This window comes from Medicago truncatula, chromosome 8, assembly GCF_003473485.1.
Source record: "Medicago truncatula cultivar Jemalong A17 chromosome 8, MtrunA17r5.0-ANR, whole genome shotgun sequence".
Lineage (NCBI taxonomy): Eukaryota > Viridiplantae > Streptophyta > Magnoliopsida > Fabales > Fabaceae > Medicago > Medicago truncatula.
Window position 1 is genome coordinate 36,221,826 of NC_053049.1, and position 26,228 is coordinate 36,248,053.

Genomic DNA, 26,228 nt, shown 5'->3' on the forward strand with positions numbered 1-26,228 from the left:
GGTTGAGTCGAACCGGATGGACCATAGGTTGGATATGGAACCCTAATTATGCCAGCAGGAGTTGGATGAGCTGGTGCAGGACCCCTCATTGGTGTTTGCCAAGGCCTATCAACTGAAAGAATTGGTCCTCTAAGGCCATACCTCCTTGGTGCAGAAACCTGAAATTGCAAATTCAATCAAATTCGTCCCTAAAATCATAACATAATCAATCATATGAGTCCTTCAATTAATATTACTAATTGCCAAAATGATCCTTAAAAATTAAGAGTCATACCTATCCAGCATTTGCAACAACATTCCCTGTAGTTTCTGCATTCCCAGACACAACATTATTCTTGTGGCTGACTTTCTTGAGCCTCACTTCAAAAACCCTAAAACGAATAATCAAAACAACTGTCTCAAAAACGCAACAACACACAAACAAAGAACAAGGCAAGCATCAACGATCACAAAAACAAAATAAACAACATGATCAAAACTTAAAACGAAAACACAAAAAAACGGACAAAAACAAGGTGAATACAAACACAAAAACTTGATAAACAACAGGAAAGGTGTTACCTTTAATCAGAGCAGAACACACAAACTTCAAAAATGTCAGAATCATCGGAGATGATGATGATTTTGGAGGGGTGAAAATGAAGGAAGTTTTAGCGAGAAGAAAAAGGGTCAAGGACGTTTTTGATGTTCAGAAATGTGAAGAAGGAGGTATGGGTAATGCAGGGGCAAAATGGGAAAAGCAAAAAAAAATAAACTGAAAAGTGAAAACTCAACATTTTCCAATTCAATCAAATTCGTCCCTGAACACATGGCTTCCTTCTTGCCACGCGTACAAGACAACACAACATGCAAGACGACAGATCAACATCGCTAACAGAGCACTTGGACGGAGGGACCTTTTTGATGAATGTCTGACAAATTCAGGGACTAAGTTGATATTTCGCATAATTGAGGGACGAAGTTGGCCGATGCCGCGACGGGTGAAAATATTTGATGGTACACTCGTTTAACCACGTAGAAATAAAAAAATTAACTTTAAATTTTTCTTATGTTTGTGACCAACTTACGGCAGTGTTTTATTCTTTTCCCGTGCGGGCCTTGAAAATGTCTACGGCCGGTGATCTCCGGTGGCTCTGCCGCCTTGTCGACGATTCTCTCAGCCCCTACACAGTCAGTTTCACTACTCTATACATGTTATATTTCTCAACTCACCCGTTAAACCAAATCTTCTTTCCATTTACCTCAGGAACCACACGCGTTCGTTTCAGCAAACAAAGAGAACGAGAAGAAAATTCTAATCTCTTCTTCTCAGGTTATTCTCATCTATAAATTCAGTCCAATCTTCCATAATTTCTCTATTTATTTATTTATTTAATTAATTGTTTTTTTGGCGAATTTTGATTGTAGGTAATGAGAAAAATTCAGTTGCGGATTCATGAATTTGATTCTGCTTCAAACAAAGAGGATTTTGAGCAGCATTGTTCTGTTCATCACTGTCTTCCCAAAATTGTGACTAAAATGGTGAATTTCAGAATCAGTAATTTCATTGGGATGCTTTCTATGTAACGTCCTCTTGAATATTATCTGTGTTTTTTTTTTTATGTGGCAGGTGAATTTGTTAACTGTTAAGAGTGAATTTGTTCAACATGTTGCTGTTAATGCTCTTGTCTTAACTTCAGAATTCCTGTCTACTACGGTATGAAATAGTACCAATTACTCTATTTTTTCATTTTTACTTTCATTTTCAAAGTTCAATGCAATATTAATTATTGTTTTATCAATAATACCATAAAATATTTATTGCATAGAGATACATGCCTTCAATTAGGGTGACAGGTGCTACAAAGTAAATAATTAAGGGTATTATAGGAAAAATGCTAGTAATTACATCAAAATTAACAAATTTCTTAGTTTTTTGATGTGTAAATAAACTTAAAACCAGACCTAAAAAGAAAGGAATGGAGGGAGCAGTGGTTTTGCTGAGTTTAGGTTAATGTGTCATGCGTAGTTTATGATTCCCTGCGATGATTTTCAGGGGAACAGTTGGGCTGAATTCATTCATTTGTTGTGCTGTTCATTGGAAACGGCTTTTACTAGAATGCTATCATGTTCATTTGAAAATAATAATTTGGATTCTCGTGATGTTGATTTCATGCTGCAACATGAGCTGAGGAATTGTGATTGGTCAACCGTGGCTGGTATCGTTAAAGCGCTGCGTGTTATATGTAAACATTTGAAGGAGGACTATGATGGACTTGTCAAAGTGTATTATGATTCTGTTAATTCTTGTCTTTTGAAAATTCCTTGGAATTTGTTGGATGAGTGTTGGAGTTGTGACAATGGTAGCAGGAAGAAAAGTTTGTCGGTGAATGAACTGCATCTCAATAATTTGGGTGATACTGATCCTGGAATCAGATTTCTTGGAACTTTTCTACAGTTACTATGCACTTTGGTTGACCGGAATAATTTCGAGGAAACTGATTGTGATTCTGCCAGCAAGCATCCACTTTTTGTCACAGTAGTGAATTTTATACCTAGACTTGTGAAGTGGTGTCTCCCCAGGAAAGAAGATAATGCTGAGACTTGCATCATCCATTACATGAAACATAAATTGCTGGTACGGTTCTTCTACTTGTTCACGAACTTATAGTACTTAATTTATTATCACATGTAGGATTGAATGTAAACAGTGATCATTGTTTCCACTTGAAGTTTTATGGGAAAAAAAAGGTTATTATCAGTATAAAAATTCCTTTTGTCATTTTGTGGTATACAAAGAACACAGATATATTTTTATTGCTGACTGTTTTAGTGTTGGAGATCTCAAATATCAATAGTTGGTTACATTAGGGTGTTCATAGTTAGTTATTATAATAAATTGGTTAGTATTAGCAAAGGAGGTTCAGCTTAAATAGGAGAAGGGAGTGGAATGGAAAATACTTAGCAACGGGAAAAAGAGTAAGCGAGTTGGTTGTATGGGAAACCCTTTTAAGAGATTTCTCTCCTTTCCTGTTTGATATTCAATTCATCAATAAACAATTTGGTGTTTTTTCTTTTCTTTCATATGATTAATTTGTTCGCATTTCCGTGTAACATTGTCAAAGCTTGACAAAAATATTCCATCTTAATCTCAAACCAAATTTAGTACTTGAGTTTTTTTTTTTTTTTTTTTTTTTTTTCTTTCATTAAACATTTAGTACCTGAGCTGATATATTGTGTTAGTGCATTATACATTATCCGTGTCATTAGATGAGACTTGTAATAACTGTATTCTATTTGACCTAGATTCTTAGTACACATACAACTATAGAAGTATAAGGCAAGTTTTATGTAAAACAATTATTCGGAGTTTCATTCAATATACGCTGTCTCTTTTCCATTTGACATCTAAACACTAAATTTTCATCATTATGTGTAGTCTTCAGCTATATACCAATGGTAGAGTATATAGCTGCATGTTTGTTGCCAGGATATGGAAGGAGACACGTGGCACCAATTAATGCAAACTATAGGGATAGGAGTCTCTTTTCTTTTGAGTTGTTTGTGAATAGATGATTTTTTTATGATTCATTAGATTTACTTTGAGAACTTATAACAAATACTATAAATGAATGAGTGGATATTGGTTGATGAGTTTTGGAGATGTATGTATGGCACTGGCAAATAATAGATATTAAGCAATGCTGATAAATAAGGGAAATCCTGCTGAACTTTTGGCAGCTTTGTAATTTATTTCTTAGACTGTCCTGTGGTACTACTGTACTAGGTGTTGGATGGCAGGCTGAAAATGTGTTCGTTGGTATTAGCCGGTGTGCTGGCCATGACCTTGAGGCTGTGACTAAGTTAGCCTGTAGTACATAGCTGCACATGTTGTCCTCGGGATATAGAGAAGACACGTGGCCCCGATGAAACATAGTTGCATTAGCTATTCTAGTTAATGTGTCATGGTATATATTTGCCAAAATCAATATCTAATGAGTTGTCTACATGGCTAGTATTGAAATTTAGCAAATATTTTTTGTTCAACCTTGGCTCTACCGAGTTGATCCAACTCCAACGAACCTAATTCAACCATTCTTCACTCTTAAGCAATTTTAAACATTCTGATTTGTCAATTTGTCACTTGATTTTGAACTTGTTATTCTCGTTTTGTCTTCTAAATTGTAAACCTATCACACGATCTGTGGATTTGTCCATCAATTTTGATTGAAATGCTATATTTGCATATTTTTATCTGGTCCGGTCTAGCTTGGAAACCCATCTCACTTCAATTTAGAAGTATAAAGTGTTGAATATTTACTATGCACATAGATTAAGTTTTGTTTAGATATTATGCAACTGTTTTAAGTATTTTATTTTTGTATTAAGTAAACTCTTAAAGCTTCGCGTGCTGAGCGTACGGAGATTCATAGTTTATCTGGACTATTGAGTTTGACAATCTTGCTCCTATGAAGTGAACTCTTCAAACCAATTACCTTCTTCTCTGCAGATTCTAATGATCAGGCTTAGCTCACTTTTGTGTTTGGACTGTTCAGACTATTTTTCTTGGCTTGAAATCCTTCATAACCACTTTCAAGAGCTTCTGCTACAACCTTTAACTCAATTTATGTCTGATCAAGGTGATTGTCTGGAAGGCTCTCCATTTTTGTCGAGTTTGTCCGATGGAGAAGCATATGGGGTACCTTCCAGCCACCTACAGAGACAAGCTATTTTCCTCTTACTGGATTGTTCTGTCAATTTGATCAATCAAAGAGGATCAATGAAAAACCAAAGTGATTGTTCAACTTTGAGCTCATTATTTACCAACAACCCAGATACTGAGCTTGATCACTTACACAGAAAAAAGGGATTACTAGAGCTTTACAAGTGGATTCAAAACCATCTTCCAAATGAGGTCTCTATCAACTATGAAATGCACCCGGAGATATGTATAAACTTCATGTCATCTTTTCTCCAGCTATATATTCGCGAGGTTTGTCTAATTGCCCTTTTCTTGATGTTTGTGCACACCAGTTTATGGGTTTGAATCTTGTCTGACATGGCCATTGTCTTCAAAACAGTTATTGATTCTGAAAATTTAGCTTTTAAAAACTCTGGGGTCATATGAATGTTTGATAAGGATGATGACTCTGACATGTCCGGCTGGGTGATCTTGTACTGGAAACTGTGAAGCATGAAAACTTTTTAAAATGAAACTGCTGTTTTCATGTTGGAATACTTCAAATTTTAATGGGATTTTGGAATGTCTGTACCCATGCTTCTTAGGTTGAAAATATATTTGCAAACCTGGGTCATTAACGAGAGTCCAGAGTCTTTCTTGTTTTCCTTTAGCCAAATAGTTTTAAGTCTCTTCAGAACATCTTGTTTCATTGAGGTTATTTAACACTTGAATGGCAGGATGATCTATTGTTTGAAGTGCTTTTGCAATTGCTTAGCATATCATCTTGTCTCCAGCAACTGTAAGCAAGTGTATTTAATCTTTTACTTTTATTAGTAAGTGCTTAATGGAAAGATTCACTGCCACAATAATGAGATTTCAATTATGTAGGTCTGGAAGAAAAGATGCTGCATATCAGGATGTAAAGAGAGATTTTCCTTTTGATCTGTCAGACATTTTTAATCCCGTGTACCTTTTCCATCTGTTTCTTTCAGAGGCTAGTATTATACTTCCATAGTACATGACTTACATGCAGATAGGAAAATTCATTATCCATTACATTATTTTTATTTAAAAATAAAAACTTATTGATTATCTTATTCTTTACTTACGCAGATACATTATGATCATCAAGTGCTACTTGACTATCTCATTTCAAAAGATACTGGAATAAGCTGTGCTAAATATCTTCTAAGGCATGTTATACTAACTATTATGGACCGCAAAATTTCCCTTAATGAGTTTGTGATTATAAATAAGCAGGGAAAGTTATTAACCAGATCTAGTTAGTGACTATTTTTCTGCGATATATTTGGAGCATGTCTTATTTTCACTTGTGATGCTTTAAATTTTATGGTTTTTGTGTTTCATCTATGATTCATGTTTAAGACAAATCTTGTCAGCCTCACAATTTATAAATGGTTTCAAACACCAATTTCTTTTTCCTTTATTTGATTATGGAGGACAAGTTCAGAGTTTAAAACCTGTTGTGTGCATGACTAGTTTAACGTCAAGGACGAAACAATTAAAGAAAGAAAATTACTAATTAAGTTGTGAATTGTGGTTGTAGCACTTACCTTGACTCTTATTACTATTTGAAAATTGGTATTTACATTTTCTCTTTTGCACGTTTGTTCGCAGATGCATGCATTTGATATGCAACTCATGGAAATTATTTGTGGAATTTCCATTATCTGGAGAATTTTTAAATCAATCATCTTGCAAGAGAAGAAAACTTTTAGGGGATGGTATACAGTTTGTTGCAGATAGAACATTTTCTTCAGTTGACAAAAATGGAAGTATCTTATTGCATATCAAGAATTTTAAGGAAGACAGTGAATATGACTTAAAGCACCGTAACATTGAACAATTTAAGAAAGCTGCAGAATGTTTACTATCTTTGAACAATTCCATTGGAAATCTTCATCAAAAGAGCCTGTTTCCATATAACCCCGAAGTTCTTCTGAGACGGTACATTGCTTAACAATGATTTATTTCTTGTACACCTTCCACAAATAGTAATGAACTTATTTCTTGTAGTCTAAGAAGATTTCAAGAGTTATGCTGCCAGGAAAAGGGATTTGAAGGACAGAAAGTTGAGTAATTACCCAAACTGCTTGAATCTTTGTATAATAACCCTGGAAGCTTGGCTATCTCATGATTATTAATGGTAATAGAACTACATATTTGGTGAGGAGGCCTTTCATCTTGAGCGTTTTCAAAATGTTATACATACCAGAAATTATTTTGTTGTCATGCTCAAATGTCAGTTTGCTGATTGAACGGGGGGACACTTGTTGAAAACAGGTAGTCGTAGCAATGATGGACAGAAAGGAGTGAAATGGCTACTTGCAGTGTCTCCATATAATCGTCTGCATATAATCTTGGGTCACTACACGTTTGAGTTTTCGATGGATCAGTTGATCTATACTTATATGCCATCTTTGTAGAGAGTATGGTGAGTGATGCCACGGATGTCGGGTGCATAGATTCTGAAATAGCGGAGTAGTGCCTAGTCCTATTACTGTTTCCATTCTTGAAGGTACCAGCCCATTCACTCGGAACTGCAGCATGATATTTTCTTGAGAACCTTTTGTAATATATCCTATTAGTAATCCAAGTTAACATGTTTCAGGGTGAGCAATGCTCTAATTCGTTGGAGATTAATCCAACGACCGCTCCCTAGCTGGAGGGGTTGCAGTGTGCATAGCCAAGAGAAGAGGATACAAGTCTGAAAGATTAGTCACATGCTTTTTTAAGGTTCAATGGTCTAATCGTCATTAAACCATAGGTAAAAATGTATTAGGTAAATAGAACCAGTATGAGTTATGATCCACTTTCTTCAGGAGTTATTCTTGCTAAAATTGCTCTATTGAATAACCAACTACTTGTAGACACCAAGTTTCATCAATTCAATCACTAAATTACTAGTTTTTTGAGTAGATAAGTCTGCAAATTTTCATAAATTTTAAAATCATTTGAGACCTTGTCAATTAATTTTATTTTTGCATATATTATAACTTTTAAAATTAAAGTAAATGTTAGCTTTAAAATTAGTTCTAAAATACTTCTATGAGGAATTTACTTAATTTCTTAAAATTAATTTAACTGGCCCAGTTCTGGCTGAAAACTTGGTATGCTTTATCCACTCAATTATGGTTTAGGTGACTTTGAATTTATTAACAAAAGGATTATCCCTACTTTGTTTAGAAAGAAAAAAAGGATTATCCCAACCAACCATTTCATGATATTCTATTATTCCATATCATTAAGCCACTTAACAGAATTAAAAAAATAATCCTTTAGCTACTTGTGACAATTCTCATTGGTATCAATCTTATATAGAAGTGCTAACAATACACTCTAATATAATTTTCTCAACCTACATTATTGTATTTGTTGAAATTCATGAGTCCCACTAAATCTTATAGGTCTCACATAATATTAGTGGGACATGGACATAGAATTTTCAACCATTAAAGATTGTGTGTTGCTAACATAATTTTAATATTATATTATTCCTTCTTAATTTACCACCAATTAGCTACCCTACCTAGCTAATTATTTTTGACATATCCTAGCTAACTAAAGCACAAATTTTATTATTGAGTATCTTCTAAAATACCAAGGATCTGAATACACTTTTAAAAATATAGTAGAAACTAAATTACATTTACACGTAACCCAAATTATTAAACAATATATTTTAAAAGGGTTAAATAAGTTTTTCATCCCTATAAATATATTAAATTTTGATTTTAGTCTTTCAAAAATGAAATGAGATGTTTTCATCCTAAACAATTTTTGTTTTATTTTTAGCCCTTAATGGATATAATTCTGACATTTTTTAAACATAATATAAATAGACATTTTATAATTTGAATATAATAGAGTTATAATCTTGACATTCACATGAACATAAAGTGGCCATTAAGGACTAAAAGCAAAGTAAATTTTTTTGTGAGAATGAAAACATTCAATTTAATATTTAAGAGACTAAAATCAAAATTCATTATATTTATAGAGATGAAAAATTTATTTAACCCTTTCTAAAATTTACAAAGATGCATACATGCATGAAAAAGACAAAGAAGTTGCAGGCCACGTCTACAATAAAGTTTCAAACATGCTGATTCCTTTATTTCGGACAAAAGTAAAATATCAAATCCAACAAATTAAGCTAAACCAGAATACTTAATTAATTCATGCGTATTTTAAAGCTATCTGATTTAGAGAATCACATAGTTCTTGTGGCTTGCAAATCATAGCCATATGATCCGCCCCTTTGATCTCATATACATCATTGATCCCAGCATTTTGGATCATCCAGTGTTGAAATTTCAATGGAATTCCAAGATCTTCATTGCAAACAATAAAAGCACGTTGAACTGACCCATAACCTTGTTTAGAGAAGTTATCTTGCTGAGTCAAGTCTTCCATAAAGAGGGACCCTGGCCTCAGCAAAGTCTTGGCCAATTCAAGATCCTGCTAAATCCAAGTACTTTGTCTTTATTAGTATCGTTAAATTGTACTCTTTTTTTAATGGAAAGACATAGTTTAATCATATACATATAGTACTAGTGTGAGACAAGGAGTTGTTTTTAATTTAACGTGTAGTTACCTCAGTGGAGGAGAGTTGATAGAGCTTATGGGACAAGAATTTGGGACCAAAGAACATTGATGTTTTGTTTCCACACTGGCAGAATTCAGTGTCCAACCATTCAGCCGCCGGGGTACTCTCAATATACTGTTAGTTTATACAAAAAATAATATTAACAATGGTGAAGATAATCACTCCCTCAATTCCATATATTAATGTTTAATTGAATTTTAAAACGACAAGTAAGGGAAGACAAATTTTCTAAGACAATTAAGTAAACTGGACCACAAGTGTAAATGTGACAATTAAAAAATAATGAAGGAGCATGTATTAAGATAAATCAATAATTAATATTGAATTGAAAAATAAAACGATAAGGAAATAGGAGTATAGGACTATTTGCGTGCATATGTTGTGATTTGAATTCAAGTCTCAAATTCCACAATTGCGCTACGTAGTAATACGTAAATACAATTGTAAATTCTTATTGAGGTTTATGATTAGGAGATATGCTTCCCCTAATCTATTTTTCTTCTATGAAATAATCTTAATAAATCCTATCCTATATTTATAAAACAAATGGATTACACATTGCAGTTGACACAAGTTAACAAATCTTTTACTCACATGGATGTGATTTATGGTATGAAACTATGCAATTGATAAATTATACGTAAGTTTTATTGCATATCTTCATTGAGGTTGGTGATTCTCTCAAACTTTACATAAGAGTGTGTCTATCCTAATCTAAACTTTGTTCTAATAAAATGGACCACAAATTTAAATTAAGAGGAATACTTGCTTGGTCATAATCGTAAATAATTTTGATTTGACACACCCACAAATGATAAAAAAAAAAAAAAAGACTTATGTAAATGTGTTATTTTACATAATTAAATAACATGTATTTTTAATATGTATATACCTAAATACATTTTATTTAGGGTCGAGACCGAGTAGAGTGTACGACAACTTAACTGGTTTTAACTAAGATAAGAAGTTTAAGAGTTTGAGTTTAAATCCAAACGAATGAGTAAATATTACTATAAAAACTAATTAAAAATTAATTATTAACATTTATCATTTAAAAAATAACGTGAGAACGAGTTAAATTCTTGATACTTTTGGAAACAATAGTTAAGTTGATCGAGTATTTTTGAAAGAAACTGATGCCTAAAAGCAAACTGAAATACACACTTGTTGGATAGCGATAATTTAAGATGCCAACAAAACTTTCCAGTTTCTGTACCATATTATATTGTAAAGGACAATTAAATTACTACTACAAGAAACATATAATAAAACATAAAAAAGGGGAAAAGTATATTTTAAGGGCAGAAGAACATGTAATAGAAAAGGAAAAAAAGTAGTTAGATCGAATGTCATGATCATGATTTAAACCCTGAAACGTTCTTAAATGTCTTGAGACACTATGTAAGTATTTCAAATTACAAAATTATTTTTAAATAAATGTGATACTTTAATTTTCAATACATTGAGTATATAAAATTTTGATAAAAACTATCTGAGAGCAATAGTTATTTTCCATATAGAAATCATATTTGTGATTTTTATTTTTTTTGATGAAATGAAACTAGAAAATATTGTCAAAGCTTAGAAACAAACCTTTTCCATGACATAAGAAGCATTGTGTTCAATGTCCGGCAGAAAAGCAGTTAAGAAAACACCAACAGCAACCTTTTCTGGAAATTGTTCCATTGCAAGAGCTATGCTAAGTCCTCCAAGACTATGACCCACAAGAATCACCTTTTCATTTTGCGGAATTGTTGCCATTAGCTTCAACAATGGTTCAGAGTATTCTGAAATTGTATCAACATCTTCAAGTTTCTTCAAGTTGGTTCCAGAAGCTGAAAGGTCAAGTACTGTAACCACATGACCAGCAGATTCTAAACGTGGCTTGATCTTGTACCAACTCCAAGCACCATGGCAAGCACCATGTACAAGAACATAATGCTTCCTAGCAATTAAATTTTGTGTACTCATAATGATTATTGTTGTTGTGGTATAATATAAAATATTGCTGCTTAATATTGTTTTCACCATCCTTATCCTAGAGTATATATCGACAATAAAAAGAAGAAAAGTCAATAGATTGGTCGATATTGGCATATGTTGACAAAATATGTTGCATTGTCAAATTTGAGTTAGAAGTACGGTCGGTAGGTTGAGGCATGTAACCAATTAAATTTGTAACATTCTAATATTTCTTTCTTATACTCCATATTATGAATTACATACATCAATAATTGAATGAATTTAAAAAATAAAATTTGCTTATATTTTGAAATGACTAATACCTCAAATTCGTCTTTGAATTTTGAAAAATCAGCCAATTTCGTCCCTGAATTTTGCGAAATATCAAATTAGTCCCTGAATTTACAAAATGTCAATCAAATCAGTCCCTCCGTTAAGTTGGTCTGTTAACGGAGGTGACGTGTTACGTTAACCTCTGACAAAGCTTACCACGTCAGATGCCACGCAAGTAGGGACCAAACTGATTGATTTACACAAAATTTCGAAGGACGAAATTGATGGATTTACACAAAATTTCCAAGGACCAAATTGATGGATTTTCAGAAAATTGGCAACGGCTCTTTCCCTTCTTTGTGAGTAACGGCTCTTTCTCCACTTCCTCATTAAGGGCTATTTCTTCCCCAAATATATAAATTTGGAACCCTAATGTTATAATTCTTTACATAGAGTTCAAAATCCCCAAAATTTCTTCCATGAATTGATGTAAAATTTCTTCCCCAATTCAAAAAACTTAGAACCCTAATTTTTTTGATTAAATTCGAAATTCATAAATCAAGTGGTCTGCCTTGTAGATTCAGTGTTTAGAATTGATGGGTGGTGCGCGAATGGGTCCTTGAATTATATTCATATCCATCATTTCGATCCTCAAATTAGTGAAAATACCATCAAATTGGTCATTGAATTATCATAACAGATATCAATGTGATCCTTTGTGCATACATTTGCTAAACAAAGTAAAATGTAAAAGACAAACACTTTGATTATAAAAGGACAAACATTTGCATTATATCATAAGTCAATATTCGATGTTAATAAGTCATTACATAGCCAAAAAAACAACAGTACATAGCCAAAAAGACAACAGTACATAGCCAAAAAAACATTAATTAAACTAGTCCAAAAGCATAATTAAAACGTGCATCACTCTTTTGGAAATCCTGGAGTTGGGATAAACTCCATGTATTGGAGTTGAGTAGAAGCGGATGACCCGTAATTTGGATTTGGAACTCTAACAACATCCTCTTGTTGCACCTCAGTAGTAACATTCTCAACAACAGTTTCCACACTTGCCACATTACTTTGTACTTGTTCTTCAGACTCAGTATCAATCCAATTCCTTTGTCTCCTAGCCACACCTTGCTTTGCACAACTTCTTGATTATATGTCCCATCCAATTCTCAATGTGGAAGATGTGGATTGACATTCGTGCACCACCCATCAATTCTAAACACTGAATCTACAAGGCAGACCACTTGATTTATGAATTTTGAATTTAATAAAAAAAATTAGGGTTCTAAGTTTTTTGAATTGGGGAAGAAATTTTACATCAATTCATGGAAGAAATTTTGGGGATTTTGAACTCTATGTAAGGAATTATAACATTAGGGTTCCAAATTTATATATTTGGGGAAGAAATAGCCCTTAATGAGGAAGTGGAGAAAGAGCCGTTACTCACAAAGAAGGGAAAGAGCCGTTGCCAATTTTCTGAAAATCCATCAATTTGGTCCTTGGAAATTTTGTGTAAATCCATCAATTTCGTCCTTCGAAATTTTGTGTGAATCAATCAGTTTGGTCCCTGCTTGCGTGACATCTGACGTGGTAAGCTTTGAGGTTAACGTGACACGTCACCTCCGTTAACAGACCAACTTAACGGAGGGATTGATTTGATTGACATTTTGTAAATTCAGGGACTAATTTGATATTTCGTAAAATTCAGGGACGAAATTGGCCGATTTTTCAAAATTCAAGGACGAATTTGAGGTATTAGTCATTTTGAAATGTATGGAGTACTTTTATTGTGTTCTTATTCTCTCCTTTCATCTCTCTCTACATTGTTTTTGAGGTATTAGTCATTTGGGATTTTTGACGAAAGATATAATTTCGGAGTTTATTTTCTTCCTATTTACTCTATAAACAAATAAATTTATACATGGTCTCCGTAAACATAAATCAATTGATAGAGATATTGTAATGCAATATGTAGAGGTCAATTCAAATTTCAGACACCTCATTTATTCACAGGTAATATTCTAGTCATCTGATATATTTATTATATAACATTCTAATAAATATTTTTACAAAATTTATATTTGTTATTATAAAGTTCCTTTCCTTGTCAAATTCACATGTTCATTACACACCTAAGATAAGAGAAAGGAGGATTCACACACAATAATAGTTTCTTCGGTCAATAAGGTTGCTTTGACAACTCTTGATGTGAATTTGAGAAAGAATGCACAGACGGATTTGTTATGCAAGGCACGGGCTTTAGTTGTTGATGCCCAACAAATCTGATGAATTGGAGAATTTTAATTTGAAGACTGCTGATGTAAGGGGAATACATTGGCCATTCAAATTCCCAACTATGAATAGAAGTAGGTTTAGAAATAGATTGGACGGAGCTTAACTTTAATTTGGGAAACAGGAAAATAATTGGGTGACATTGTGGTTGGTGACATTGGTCAACCACAATATTACAAATGTATAAAGAAACAAAAAAATATTATGAAAGAAAAAGAAGAAAGGCACTTGTGATATTGTAGTTGACCAATGTCACAGTGTCACTTAAATGCTACCCCTAAATTTGATATGTGAAAATTTTAAAGTTAAAGTCGACTTGTTGCCTCTCGTAAACTTATGTTTTAGGATTGAACCTGATCTTTTAAAAGGATATTAATCTACTTAAAATTCCATTTCTTATGAACATATTTAATATTTATGTTTGAACTAGACAACAAAATTAATAAACTAATGAGATTAAACTCTCACTTGATACATCCTCGTGGGTTTCGCTCAATTGATAAGGACAATGCATAATATATGCAAGGTACAGGGTTCGAATTCCGAATACCACAAAAAAAACTCTCTTAATATTTAGCACACTACTCTCTCCTGTCTCATCCAAGTTTTAAATTTTTAGATTCATAGAATAAATTATGTATGTGGTGACGACCGTTTAACTCACGGTTTTGATGAATACTAAAATACAAGTCTGTTTTTTTTTTTTTTTTAAATTTGGGGAAGAGAAAAAAAATTATCACTTAAAAAAAAAAAACTTTTATCATTGATCTAAATTCTTGAGTTGTGCAATTTATATGCATTATTTTTTTAAAAAACAATGAACATCGAAACAATATTTTTGTTATTTTGCAAAAACGTTTCATCTCTAACTGACATATCAACTTATCTCATCTCCATCACAATGATTCATTTTAAGACTTCCACATCTTATTAGCAAGTTAAAAGAAGGCACTTATGACACATTATATTTTGTCTTCACTCTTAACTCTCTTTTTCAAAGGAAAGATTCTTGTTATATCACTTGTATTTGACTTCTTAACATTAGAGGTTATCGATCTTCTAAAAAAAATAAAAATTAAAGGGTTATGTATAATATATTGTATCTTTTAAGTCTATAAATGTTGTTTTAAAAACAATTTCTACCAAAGAGTTCAAACAATTTTTAAAACAAATATATAATTATCTTTTAAACCGTAAGAAATTGGATATACGAGTTATCTCGCTATATATTGCTCAATTTTTTTAATCTAATAATATGATACTTTTACTCTTTTAGCTCACACTTAACACACAAGTTATTTGACACTAAAGTGACAACAGTGTATTTGTCTTTCAAAATCAAAGTGATTACATGTAATAAATCACTTTCAACCAAAACTTGGCGGAAGCTCCCTAACCCTAATAAATCTGAAAAAAGTCGTCAATAAGCCCTTAAAAGCTTAGCTACAAGAATGTTGCAAGCTACTGGATGGAGGGAGAACCCACTAATCAAAGTCCCTAATTAGTCATGAAATAGTCTCGCGAATCCTGCGCCATTTCCTAATTAGTAAACTCATTGGCATTGCACTTAGAAAATTGTTGTTTATACTTAAAGAAATGCTATCATACACCAAAAACAATACAATTTTACCTTCAACGCAGTTAACTGCCGTTCCATATCTATAAAAAGAAAAAGAAAAACTCCAACGGCACTTAAATGCCGTGGAGCTTCATATGATATAAAATTCCATTATTATTATTGCTGACAGGCTTTCATCTTGACTATTAATGATTGTGGGTGGACAAAAGAAGCTAGCCAAACAAACTGTCCATAAAGACCAAATCATTTCAATACAAGTTGAAGCAACTCATTTTAACAAGGAGGGAATCAAACATAGTTATCTATAACAAAAATGCATGTGTTTATTGGGTACACGAGAAAAAACAAATTTAACATGATTCAAAAGCAACTTGCTATTGATATGATGAAAGATACACCCTACCTTCAATATTTAATGTGCATTTGGATGTGCTAGGATCTGGTATTGACTTTAGGAGTATGATGGAATTTGAATTTTAACATGAGGCTCCACGGCACTTAAGTGCCGTTAGAGTGTTTATTCTTCTTCTTTACAGATGTGGAAGGTAAAACCATATATTTTAATGTGTAATAGCATTTCTTTAGGTGTAAACAGCAATTTTCTTGCACTTAAGAGAACTCAATGACATTTGTATTATATTTCTGTTTTTTTTTTTGGTTAACCCTGAAATTTTCAGGAGAAAGAGACTTTAGTAAAATAATTGTCCCTTAGAATAACTATGCAATATTTTTTTTCCCACTGCTATACCCTTATTGAATTTCACCCAATTTATCTGATTCACCAACTACAATTAATAAAAGTATATTAGTAAATGATAGTAATTTTAGTATTAAAATCAACATAATTAATCATTTCCTTAAAAATTGTGCACAAACCTTAAAATCAATGCTATAATCTATAATGTCTGTCACATGTTAGCGAAGTGTTTATCTTATGAGGGGGTTTTTTTTTTTTTTGGGGTCGCATCGAGGCATGTTTGGAACCTATTTCCTGTAGTGTTTCAAGATCAGGTAAAAGCTGATATGGAGATTCATGAAGTAGTTGCTTAGAATTATACAAGTGGGGGGGGGGTTCACAAACTCAAGCAAAATATATACAATATAAAGTAAATGATTTGGAACTAGCAGACTTATCTACAGAACTCTGAGCTCCGAAGAGAAGACGAATGAAATACATACAATATATCATGAAAATTGAGATTTAGAAAGTAGTAGTATTTGAAAAGACAAATGGCTCATCTAGCTCTTACATATTCTTTTTTATTTACAGAAAGATTGCCTAGCCTTCTCCTCTAGCTTTCATTAGCACCAGATTTCCAGCTTCAACATAAGAACAAGAATCCATTTAATCCCATAAATTGTTCTATAAACTCTAAAGATCAACTTAGCATTGTTGGATGCCCAGTTTGAAGCATTCTCTTGATCATGTCCATCCCAAATGCAGAATCCGATGAACTGGGCAAAAACAGCAGTGTTAACTTTGGCAGCTTTAGCAAAATTGAAAAGAAGCACATGAAACTAAAACTTATCAAGAAAGATCCCTACAAAAGAAATCTTCATCCAATACATATGTTCTTAAAATTTTGGCTTTATGCAACAATTGCTGATCAATCTTACCCGCCAATGCGAAGATGAAAAGTTGAAAACATATACTGCAAATAATAAGTTATGTTTTGATTATGTCTCTTTTCAAAAAAAGATCTTTTATTTATTGTGTCATAGAGTTCACTAAACGAAGTAGATATTGCCAAACGCTTAATGGCACTTCAGCCAAGCAAGTACCATGAACAAGGGCAGATATCATACAGCTATTTTGTAGAAACCCGGACCTAACAAACATCCAACTTGTTGGTTTACAGAATTCTTTTCCAATGGCTCAACATGTCAGTAACTATGAGTAAGTGACATCAGAATAAGTGATAGTGTAGGTCTGGAAGACTATGATTGTCAATACCTATACCTATCATACTACAACTAAGACCCCCCCCCCCCCCCCCCCCCCCCTCCCCCCCCCCTATCACTTTCCTCTTGCTTAAACTCTCAAATTCGAGTTTTTCACTCCACATTCAGAAATTGAATTGAATGAATCAGTATAAATCTTCTTCTACTCGAACTTCCCAACCAAAATAAATAAATAAATAAATCAAATTTCACATCCTACAAAATCCTTCAAATTTTATCAAATTTCCACTAAATTTCTAAACTTCGAAGTTGTTTCATATCCCGAATCCATTAAAAACATTCAAATATTTGAATAGAAAATGAAAATTTAGGGATTTTAGAAAGAAGAAAATTGGCTGTCATTTATTTTGAGAATAGAGGGTCTGAAAGTACAATTAAACCAAATATAAAATATCAAAGAGCCAAGGGACTGAAAAATAGAGGTTGAAAAAGTCATGTTTGTGCGTATAAGCATTCGACTACAAGGAACTCAAACTATACATAAAACATGCTCTTCAGGTAGATTACCAAGTACCCAACACCTAACAATAAGCGGCTTTATAAAAAATAATATTTTACAGAGTTACAGCCTTATAAATTTAAAGCCCAATCTGGATATTTATTTCCTCAACAACAAAAACTTGAATCGGATTATTTTTGTAGTCCACAAAATTAAAGCCCAATCTGGATATTTATTTCCTCAACAACAAAAACTTGAATCGGGTTATTTTTGTAGTCCACAAAAATATGCTAATGGGATCACAACGCTGTGCAAAGCTTAAGACTTACATTGTTTAAATGATTAAATGTCCTACTTTACTACATCTAAAGTAGGAAACAATTCCTCACAGAAGCATCAGAAAAACAAGGAAACCAATAGTGGAGGGGAATTCTCATCACTGTTAAATGTGTATTATCCAAAAACTTGAATCGGGTTATTTTTGTAGTCCACAAAAATATGCTAATGGGATCACAACGCTGTGCAAAGCTTAAGACTTACATTGTTTAAATGATTAAATGTCCTACTTTACTACATCTAAAGTAGGAAACAATTCCTCCCAGAAGCATCAGAAAAACAAGGAAACCAATAGTGGAGGGGAATTCTCATCACTGTTAAATGTGTATTATCCAAAAACTACTGTCAAATTTTGATACCGTTAATGTGTATTATCCAAAAACTACTGTCAAATTTTGATACAAATACGATTAATGAGTAACAGAATATCGACTGTACACAAAGTAACAATGATGTCAGCACTAATTTCACTCAACATAATAAAAGCATTTCAAATTTGTCAAGCTCACTAACACTTCCTTCAAAATAGAATTTATCACCAACTTCCATGCAAATGTCCACCAACCACTACGTATAGGACATTCACATCCCAACACCCACAACGACTTCATTAAATCTAATGAAATAAGGATTTTTAAGCAAAGATAAAGAAAATGATGGCGAAGAGGCGGCTTGTTTTCAGCAAAATTAAATTTTTTTGAACATTAAGATGATGCAATGCCTCTTAAATAATATATGTTACTTAACAATATTCATGAATATGTAAATTGGATTGACGCTAGGGTGATCCATTGAAAATATAGGTTCCAGTAAAAGACTAAAGCCATTTAGAGCGAAGTTATTCAAAATAGCATTTCTACTTCTTTTCCGGGGGAGGGTCTTTATCTATTCTTATTCATGACCAAACCGTCCTAGGTATGTTTTCATGCGTTCTACTCAATAAGTGCTCCTCTAATTTTCTCTCATACATTTATTCCAAAAACTAATATTTTCTTGGAAGTTCACTAATCCACCTTAGCATTCTCATACCCACTACACTTTTTATTTGGTTTGCACTTGAATGGGAAAATATAAACTACAATATAGGATTGCTGACCTAATAGTTTCGTAGAGTTCTCCTTAATGTTTGATAGGCAAATCATGACCACAAGCAATTTGTTCATCCACCTTGAATCCTATATCTGATTTCCCAAAGATGGATCAAAAGATACCAAAATTATACAAGTTGTTGTTATAACTCAAATTTGACCTTTAAGGACAACAATACATCGTCACTACAATCAGCATCCAACAAAGCAGAACAGTCATCCCGAATCAAAGATATCAAAATATCAAGAATATTTAAGAGACGCATAATTACAATGGGATATGATTGGGCAGAGTATACAGAGCTTACCTAGGTATTGTAATTTCATAGGGAAAGGAAATAGCACCCTCTAGATTTGGTATTGGCGGAACATGATCCTTCTTCTCGTTGACGAATTTAATTATTTGAAATAAAACCTCACGAAGCGATACTTCAAGTGCTGCACTTCGAGCATTTCTATCCTCCAATGTTCCATCTACTCATGAGAAATATGGACGAAAGTGACAAATAAAGAGTGAGGGTGCCAGAAGGAACTACTTGCACAGTACAAGTGAAATATGAAAGAATTTAGTTAATCGAACAAAGAAAGAAACTGCACCTCCTGGATCAACAAATTTAGAATGATGAGATTTGCTAGAATGTGATTTCAAATGCTGGGCTACATTCAGATTAATATACCATTGCTCCCAATACAAACGTTCAATCCTGTTACTGAACCAAGACGCCTGTTTGTTTTTAACCTCGTAGAAAGATAAGCATATCTGCATCATCAAATTCAGAGCCCTATAAGAAAACTTAATTACAATTAAAGATGCCTGTTTATTTTTAACCTCATAGAAAGACAAGCATATCTGCATCATCAAATTCAGAGCCCTATAAGAAAACTTAATTACATTTAAAGCAACTTCCTTGCCTTATATGCCTGTTTATTTTACATCAACATTTCAAAAAGCATATCCATAAATACATATCATAAGATTGAAACAAATTGCTTCGAACAATGAATAAAACCAATAACAGAATACTCCAATCCTTTCATTAAAGCCATTGGACTGTTAACATGACTAAATCGTCCTAGGTGATTTTTCACATATCCACAACAGTTTTTATTTGGTTTGCACTTGAGTTATGTAAAAATTCTCCTTTATATTTGATAGGCAAATCATTATCACAAGCAATTTGTTCATCCATCTTGAATCTTATGTGTGATCTTCTTCAAACATGGATAAAGTGATACCATAATTATACAACTTGCTGTATGATTTTATACTTAAATTTCACCTTTAAAGACAACAATACATCATCATTACAATCAACATCCAACCAAGCAGAACGATCATTCACAGTAAATGATATAAAAAACGAAGTCCAAAATGATGCATTTAGACAAAATAAATAGATCATGGTTTAAGAAAAGATTTTTTTTTTTTGTTTTCATTTCCAATCTAGAACTGACACCAAATTCAACCCTAACTATGTGAACACGGCGGCTCCCAAGAGTAAAAATCCACAAGCAAATATCTAACCTGACTCTTTTTGTTTGGATGTTTCTCCACCCAGCAAATAAACTGCTCAATTTTCTCTTCTATTTTGTTTTCAACCTCCACCTCTCCACATTGCACCTACACAACAAAAAACTTAGCACAATTTACCAAAAAACTGGAAATTGAAATGTTATTGTGAAAAATATAAACTTTGTACCACCTTATGATCAAAGGCGTGTCTGGTATCTGTGTTCGACACCGACAAATGTGATTACATTCAATTATTTCATTTTTTCCAAATTACTAGCAGTGTCGCTATAGTGTTGTGTCAGTACTTCATAGAAAATAAACACAATTTAATAATACTTTCTATATGAAACACATCCATGATTATGATCACTGAAAGAGACACGTATACGGATAATAATTAATAATTTGTTAAATGACATAATTCAATTCAATGTAATCACATGCATTGACACGTGACACCAGACACGTTTTCGATCAAAAGTGTCACTGCTGCAAACAGAGATTATGATAAGAATAAAAATTGAAATAAAAAACGTACATAGGTAACATCAAAGAGTTCCAAGTCTACATCTTTTGGACGCACAAGACCTAACGCCCGATGAAAAATAATGGTGTGCAATATACCTGCAAAATCATCACTCAAACTAATCAATTCATCTTCATAATTCAAAAATCAAACAACAACAAAAACAATGAGTTGCGGAATTACTTACATCGGAGAATTTCTCGAATTTCAAAGTGTTCGAGTTCCTGCAAAATAGACAAGAAATGATTAAGAAGGGGAGGTGCGAATAGTCGAAAAAGGGGGTGAGAGTAGAAGAAAGAAGAAGGTTTACGAGTTCTTTGAGGTGGCAAACTTCGCAGTTCATAATTTGGATGAAACCCTAGATTGATTGGGGAAGAGGAAGAGTGATCGTGTGGATCGGAGAAGAGAGGAATAGCGTGCGTGTGAAGGGTTTAGAAGAATTCGACTTTTCAATAACGATAATGAAAAGTAAACCGCGAGTGTTTCTAATAATCATGGTTGCACCTCATAAAATTATTCTTCCATAAAATTAATTTTCAAAAAACATCTTCATTTTTTCTTAGTTACACCCTAAAATTCCTCTTTAATTTAAGTAGGTCATGTAAACTTAGTTTCAGTAAGTCATGTAAACTGAGTTTAAGTGTACATACTTAAACTCCGTTTAAGTAGATCGTGTAAACCGAGTTTAAGTGTACATTTAAAAGTTCAACCTTGTTCAATAATTCTACGTAATCTCAGTTTAAGTATGTACATGTAAACTTATTTTAAGTAGGTCATGTAAACTAAGTTTAAGTCTACATACTTAAACTCAGTTTAAGTAGGTCATGTAAAGTGAGTTTAAGTGCACATCTAAAAGTTCAACCTTGTTCAATGATTATACGTAATATCAGTTTAAGTATGTACATGTAAACTTAGTTTAAATAGGTCATGTAAACTGAGTTTAAGTGTACATACTTAAACTCAGTTTAAGTACGTTATGTAAACTAAGTTTAAGTAGATTATGTAAACTAAGTTTACATGAACCTACTTAAACTAAATTTAAGTTAACCTCAACAATGTAAAACTGAAACTGTCGTACAGCTGCAGTTGAACAAGAAAAAAAATTGAAACCAGCGTTATTGAAAAAGAAAAAAAAATTCACTTATTTATATGCAATTGAGTATGAATGAAAGATGTTTTGACTCACTATTTGATCTTCCATAGAGATTAATTGAACATCAAAATTGTTTGATCGTTGGTGGGTGAAAGAGAGTGGAATTTTAGAGTGACAATGAATGAAGTCAAGATTTTAAGAAAATTTATATAAAAGGACAATTTTGGTATTATCAAAAACTTTTTAAAAAACCTGGGTGTAACCAGAAATATATAGGGTGTGAATAGAAAAACTCATACATTTAACTCCGTCAAATTTTAACGCCAACTAACCCTTCCAAATTGCAATATTCCAGTACCGCCTCGAACGTATTGGATACGTCCAAAACTTGCCGTATCACAATAAACAAGCTCAACCCAACAACTTGCACCGAATCATATGTCATAATGACACGCGTCACAATTTTACTCGTTAAACTATCGACCCGTTTTCCTATATAACGACCTCATCTCACCCTTATCAACACAATTCTAAATCTCAATTCTCTTCAATCAAATCTTAATTCTTCTCTCCTCTGTGACCTAACTTCTCTTCAAGGGAATTTCCATCTCTCTGAATTTTCTCCAATCGATTTTGTGTTCGTTCATAAGATTGTTGATCTGTTTGAATTCGATGTTGTAGGTTTTGCATAGCTTGTTTAAACTCATGATTCCTGAACACAATCGTTGTATGAACGAATCTAATAGTTTCTTCTGATATATTTGTTAAACGTTGTTTTTAATATGTTGTATTTGATTCAATTCAATCAAACTTTTGGCTTTACATGAACTTGTTCATCACAAAATTCTTCAGATCCATAGGCAAAACGTTGGTTTTTATTTGTAATATATGATTTAATTCAATTTCTGGTGATAGATTCCGGGTTATCTGTTCATATTGTATCGATCTGTTGAATTAGGTTCTGATTCAAGTTTGATGTATCGATCTAATTCATGTTAGGATGTATGATTTTACAGATGCAAATCTTCGTGAAAACCCTCACTGGAAAGACCATCACTCTCGAGGTTGAGAGTTCCGACACCATCGACAACGTTAAGGCTAAGATCCAGGACAAGGAAGGAATTCCCCCGGACCAGCAACGTCTCATCTGAAGTAGATAAAATAGTCACAAGGAAGGGGGGGGGGGGGGGGGGGGGGGTTTGAATTGTGACCCTTTAAAAATTACACCTGTAACTTAAAATTGATTCTCAAGTTGAAACTTGGAATGGTTAAGTTAAAAGCAGACTTCAGAACGTTCTGATGTCTGAGTGCAAAACAGTTTAATAAAGTAAATGTGTTTGTGTGTGTTGTGTATGCAGTAAGTAAAGAGTATAAGGAAGAGAGAATCAACACACAGAGAATTTATAGTGGTTCCCCCAATGTGGGTTAGTCCACTCCTCACAATCTTGTGAGAGTTTCCACTATGATGCTTGAGATAACCTCTCAAATCCTGCACCTTACAATCTTTGTTCACCTGAACAATTACAATTCTGTATTCTCTAAGCCTCAGCTCTTGCACCTTGTTGCTAAGTTAACCACTTAGACTTTTACAACCTTTGCTCAAACTAACACTTTAGTACCCCTAAAGCTAGATGGGACTTTGTTACAATTTGTATGGAGGTTGAATGTTTGTGAAACAAACAGATAAGGAAGAAGAAGAAGTTATCTTTAAGATAATAGAGAGTATTGATTCGCACTAAGTAAATGAAAGCCTTAGAGATTGATCAATTTCAGTTTGCAAGAGCTTCAAACAAAATCAAGTTGTTTTCTTGTATGCTTTGCAATGGTGCAAGTAATGTTGAGCCTTTGATCTCTATTTATAGAGTCTTTTGGCTCATATAGCCGTTGTAAGGTAACCAATGGTGTTATGCCACATGTCTTGGGCCCCACAAGCTTTTACTTGAAAATCTGGGTGAACATTCTGAACATCAGAATATTGTTGTGTTCCCAGGATGAACATCAGAATGTTGTTGTGATATTCATCAGAATGTTTGATATTCATGATGTTCTTCATCTGGGTTCATCAAGGATGAAAGTCTGATGAGTTTCTGGGTCAATCCAATACGTGACATGAGATTTGTTCAAGTTTTATCCCTCAAAAGTTACTTCTCCATATGCATCAAAAGTTGCTTGAAAAAGTAGGATAAAGTTGATTCAAATCTGTCTTGGATTTGGTGCAGGAGAGAGAGGATAGTGGATCTGCAATCTTCAGGCCCATGCTTCAAGGAGATTTGCTTGATTCATATAAGAGTACACGTTATCTCTGATGCAAGATCTCCTTCTGCTAGCTTTTCCATCTTTCCACTAATTACACTGTTCATGGCTGGAAGCATGTGCAGAAGTGAACATTCTGATCTCAGAATGTTCCATTTGTTCTTACTTTAGGTTGATTTGTAAGACTTAACTTTTAATGTAATCAAACCTAATAGTAAGATACAACTTAAGTGCAGTGAATGCATCATCTAGGACAATATTCTCTTTGGAATATTCCTAGTACTTTAATGTTCATAGTCTTGGATGAACATTAAAGATCCTTTTGACATAGTTCCTTGTCCATGCCTTTACTTGTTGATAGATCCATGCAGATGTACTTTTCTGGACCTTTTATTCATGTCAAGTGTACTTGCATGCTCTTCATGTTCTTGATGAATCTGGGTTGCTTATGAACAACCTTTTGAACTATCATCAGAACGTTCTGATCAACATTCTGAACTAACTTTCTGAACTTCAGAATTAGTTCATGGATTCAATGTCCTTTGATTTTATGCATCTTGGTATGATTCAAACTTTGTTCATGTCTTAGTGAAAACACTCAAGAGCACAAGTTAAATACCAAGGAATTAATCAAAGTCCATTTGATCCTTAATCATTAAAGTTTATTATCTTTAAAATTAATTAGGGATTTTGCCTCAACATCATCTTCGCCGGAAAGCAACTCGAGGACGGTCGTACCCTAGCTGACTACAACATCCAGAAGGAAAGCACCCTTCACCTTGTCCTCTGTCTACGTGGTGGCATGCAGATCTTCGTTAAGACCCTCACCGGCAAGACCACCACCCTTGAGGTCGAAAGCTCCGACACCATCGACAACGTCAAAGCCAAGATCCAGGATAAGGAAGGAATTCCCCTGGACCAGCAGAGGTTGATCTTCGCCGGAAAGCAGCTCGAGGACGGCCGCACCCTTGCTGATTACAACATCCAGAAGGAGTCTACCCTTCATCTTGTCCTCCGTCTACGTGGTGGTATGCAGATCTTTATCAAGACCCTTACCGGAAAGACCATCCCCCTTGAGGTGTAAAGCTCTGACACCATTGACAATGTCAAGGCCAAGATCCAGGACAAGGAAGGAATTCACATAGACCAGCAGAGGCTTATCTTCGCCGGAAAGCAGTTGGAAGACGAAAGAACCCTAGCTGATTACAACATTCAGAAGGAAAGCACTCTTCACCTTGTGTTACAATCTCCCCCTATAAATACACCTCTAAACTTCCTCATTTCCTCACACCAACTCACATTCTCACTCTCCTCCTGACTTTCTCCTCCTCACTCTCTCCCCTCATGAATCTTCCTCCTTTCCTTCTTTTTTTCCTTCTTTATTTTGGTGTAAAAAAAGAAAGAATAATAAGTAGTGGGAATGCTGAGGAAAAGATAAGTAGTGAGCAGCTTTCATGGAAAAAGAATCAAATTTGGTAAAACTAAATGTGCAGATAGGTTTTCTGGTGGTTTTCTTTTAGTTTTACCCCCAAGGAGGTCGGTTTTCTAGTGGTTTTCTTTTAGTTTTACACAAGGGAGATAGGTTTTATGGTGGTTTTTATTTTTTC

General features: G+C 33.5%; 4 protein-coding genes across 10 annotated transcripts; 2 read left to right on the forward strand and 2 right to left on the reverse strand.

Moving 5' to 3' along the window:
* The first annotated feature begins 1,026 nt into the window (after window positions 1-1,026).
* Window positions 1,027-7,599, forward strand: LOC25501673 (uncharacterized). Of its 6 annotated transcripts, none has more exons than XM_039828796.1 (13): window positions 1,027-1,170; window positions 1,247-1,312; window positions 1,408-1,521; window positions 1,610-1,696; window positions 2,036-2,617; window positions 4,490-4,972; window positions 5,398-5,459; window positions 5,549-5,654; window positions 5,774-5,853; window positions 6,299-6,628; window positions 6,698-6,847; window positions 6,965-7,199; window positions 7,270-7,599. In XM_039828796.1, exons 1-11 carry the CDS (start codon window positions 1,105-1,107, stop codon window positions 6,759-6,761), a joined length of 2,040 nt encoding a protein of 679 aa, XP_039684730.1. In that variant the 5' UTR covers window positions 1,027-1,104; the 3' UTR covers window positions 6,762-6,847; window positions 6,965-7,199; window positions 7,270-7,599. The 6 variants fall into 6 exon arrangements, with proteins under 6 accessions (XP_039684730.1, XP_024628410.1, XP_039684729.1 ...); XM_024772642.2 differs by having other exon boundaries at window positions 7,293-7,599; XM_039828795.1 differs by having other exon boundaries at window positions 6,965-7,599.
* A 1,070-nt stretch (window positions 7,600-8,669) lies between these two features.
* On the reverse strand, window positions 8,670-11,367 carry LOC25501675 (salicylic acid-binding protein 2). Its single transcript, XM_013591007.3, has 3 exons — window positions 10,884-11,367; window positions 9,279-9,404; window positions 8,670-9,142 (listed from the first exon to the last, which is right to left on the reverse strand). Exons 1-3 carry the CDS (start codon window positions 11,319-11,321, stop codon window positions 8,861-8,863), a joined length of 846 nt encoding a protein of 281 aa, XP_013446461.3. The 5' UTR covers window positions 11,322-11,367; the 3' UTR covers window positions 8,670-8,860.
* Window positions 11,368-16,441: 5,074 nt separating this feature from the next.
* LOC11406119 (autophagy-related protein 101) lies at window positions 16,442-21,750 on the reverse strand. 2 transcript variants are annotated; one of them, XR_003008048.1, is made up of 8 exons: window positions 21,586-21,750; window positions 21,463-21,499; window positions 21,288-21,373; window positions 20,762-20,857; window positions 19,834-19,996; window positions 19,545-19,710; window positions 19,245-19,329; window positions 16,442-16,866 (listed from the first exon to the last, which is right to left on the reverse strand). XR_003008048.1 is itself a non-coding variant. In XM_003629491.3 (7 exons), the coding sequence occupies exons 1-7, from the start codon at window positions 21,616-21,618 to the stop codon at window positions 16,791-16,793; spliced, it is 657 nt and encodes a 218-aa protein (XP_003629539.2). In that variant the 5' UTR covers window positions 21,619-21,749; the 3' UTR covers window positions 16,442-16,790. The 2 variants fall into 2 exon arrangements, 1 of the variants encoding a protein (XP_003629539.2); XM_003629491.3 differs by lacking the exon at window positions 19,245-19,329 and having other exon boundaries at window positions 21,586-21,749.
* A 1,622-nt stretch (window positions 21,751-23,372) lies between these two features.
* LOC25502891 (polyubiquitin 11) lies at window positions 23,373-25,939 on the forward strand. Its single transcript, XM_039829157.1, is given in 2 exon segments — window positions 23,373-23,507; window positions 25,319-25,939. Coding segments are annotated over 2 exon segments (756 nt in total).
* The last annotated feature ends 289 nt before the right edge of the window (window positions 25,940-26,228 follow it).

Excerpts from the sequence above, each read along its gene's own strand:
- LOC11406119 (XM_003629491.3), bottom strand. The coding sequence starts at position 21,618 with ATGAACTGCGAAGTTTGCCACCTCAAAGAACTC. Across the intron at positions 21,374-21,462 it reads AATTCGAGAAATTCTCCGAT|GTATATTGCACACCATTATT; the intron begins GTAAGTAATTCC and ends ATGATTTTGCAG. Across the intron at positions 16,867-19,544 it reads TATGAAATTACAATACCTAG|TTCATCGGATTCTGCATTTG; the intron begins GTAAGCTCTGTA and ends GTTTTTGCCCAG.
- LOC25501675 (XM_013591007.3), bottom strand. The coding sequence starts at position 11,321 with ATGGTGAAAACAATATTAAGCAGCAATATTTTATATTATACCACAACA. Across the intron at positions 9,405-10,883 it reads CTTCTTATGTCATGGAAAAG|TATATTGAGAGTACCCCGGC; the intron begins GTTTGTTTCTAA and ends ATAAACTAACAG. Across the intron at positions 9,143-9,278 it reads ATCAACTCTCCTCCACTGAG|GATCTTGAATTGGCCAAGAC; the intron begins GTAACTACACGT and ends TGGATTTAGCAG.
- LOC25501673 (XM_039828795.1), top strand. The coding sequence starts at position 1,105 with ATGTCTACGGCCGGTGATCTCCGGTGGCTCTGCCGCCTTGTCGACGAT. Across the intron at positions 1,697-2,035 it reads CAGAATTCCTGTCTACTACG|GGGAACAGTTGGGCTGAATT; the intron begins GTATGAAATAGT and ends GATGATTTTCAG. Across the intron at positions 5,460-5,548 it reads TCATCTTGTCTCCAGCAACT|GTCTGGAAGAAAAGATGCTG; the intron begins GTAAGCAAGTGT and ends TCAATTATGTAG.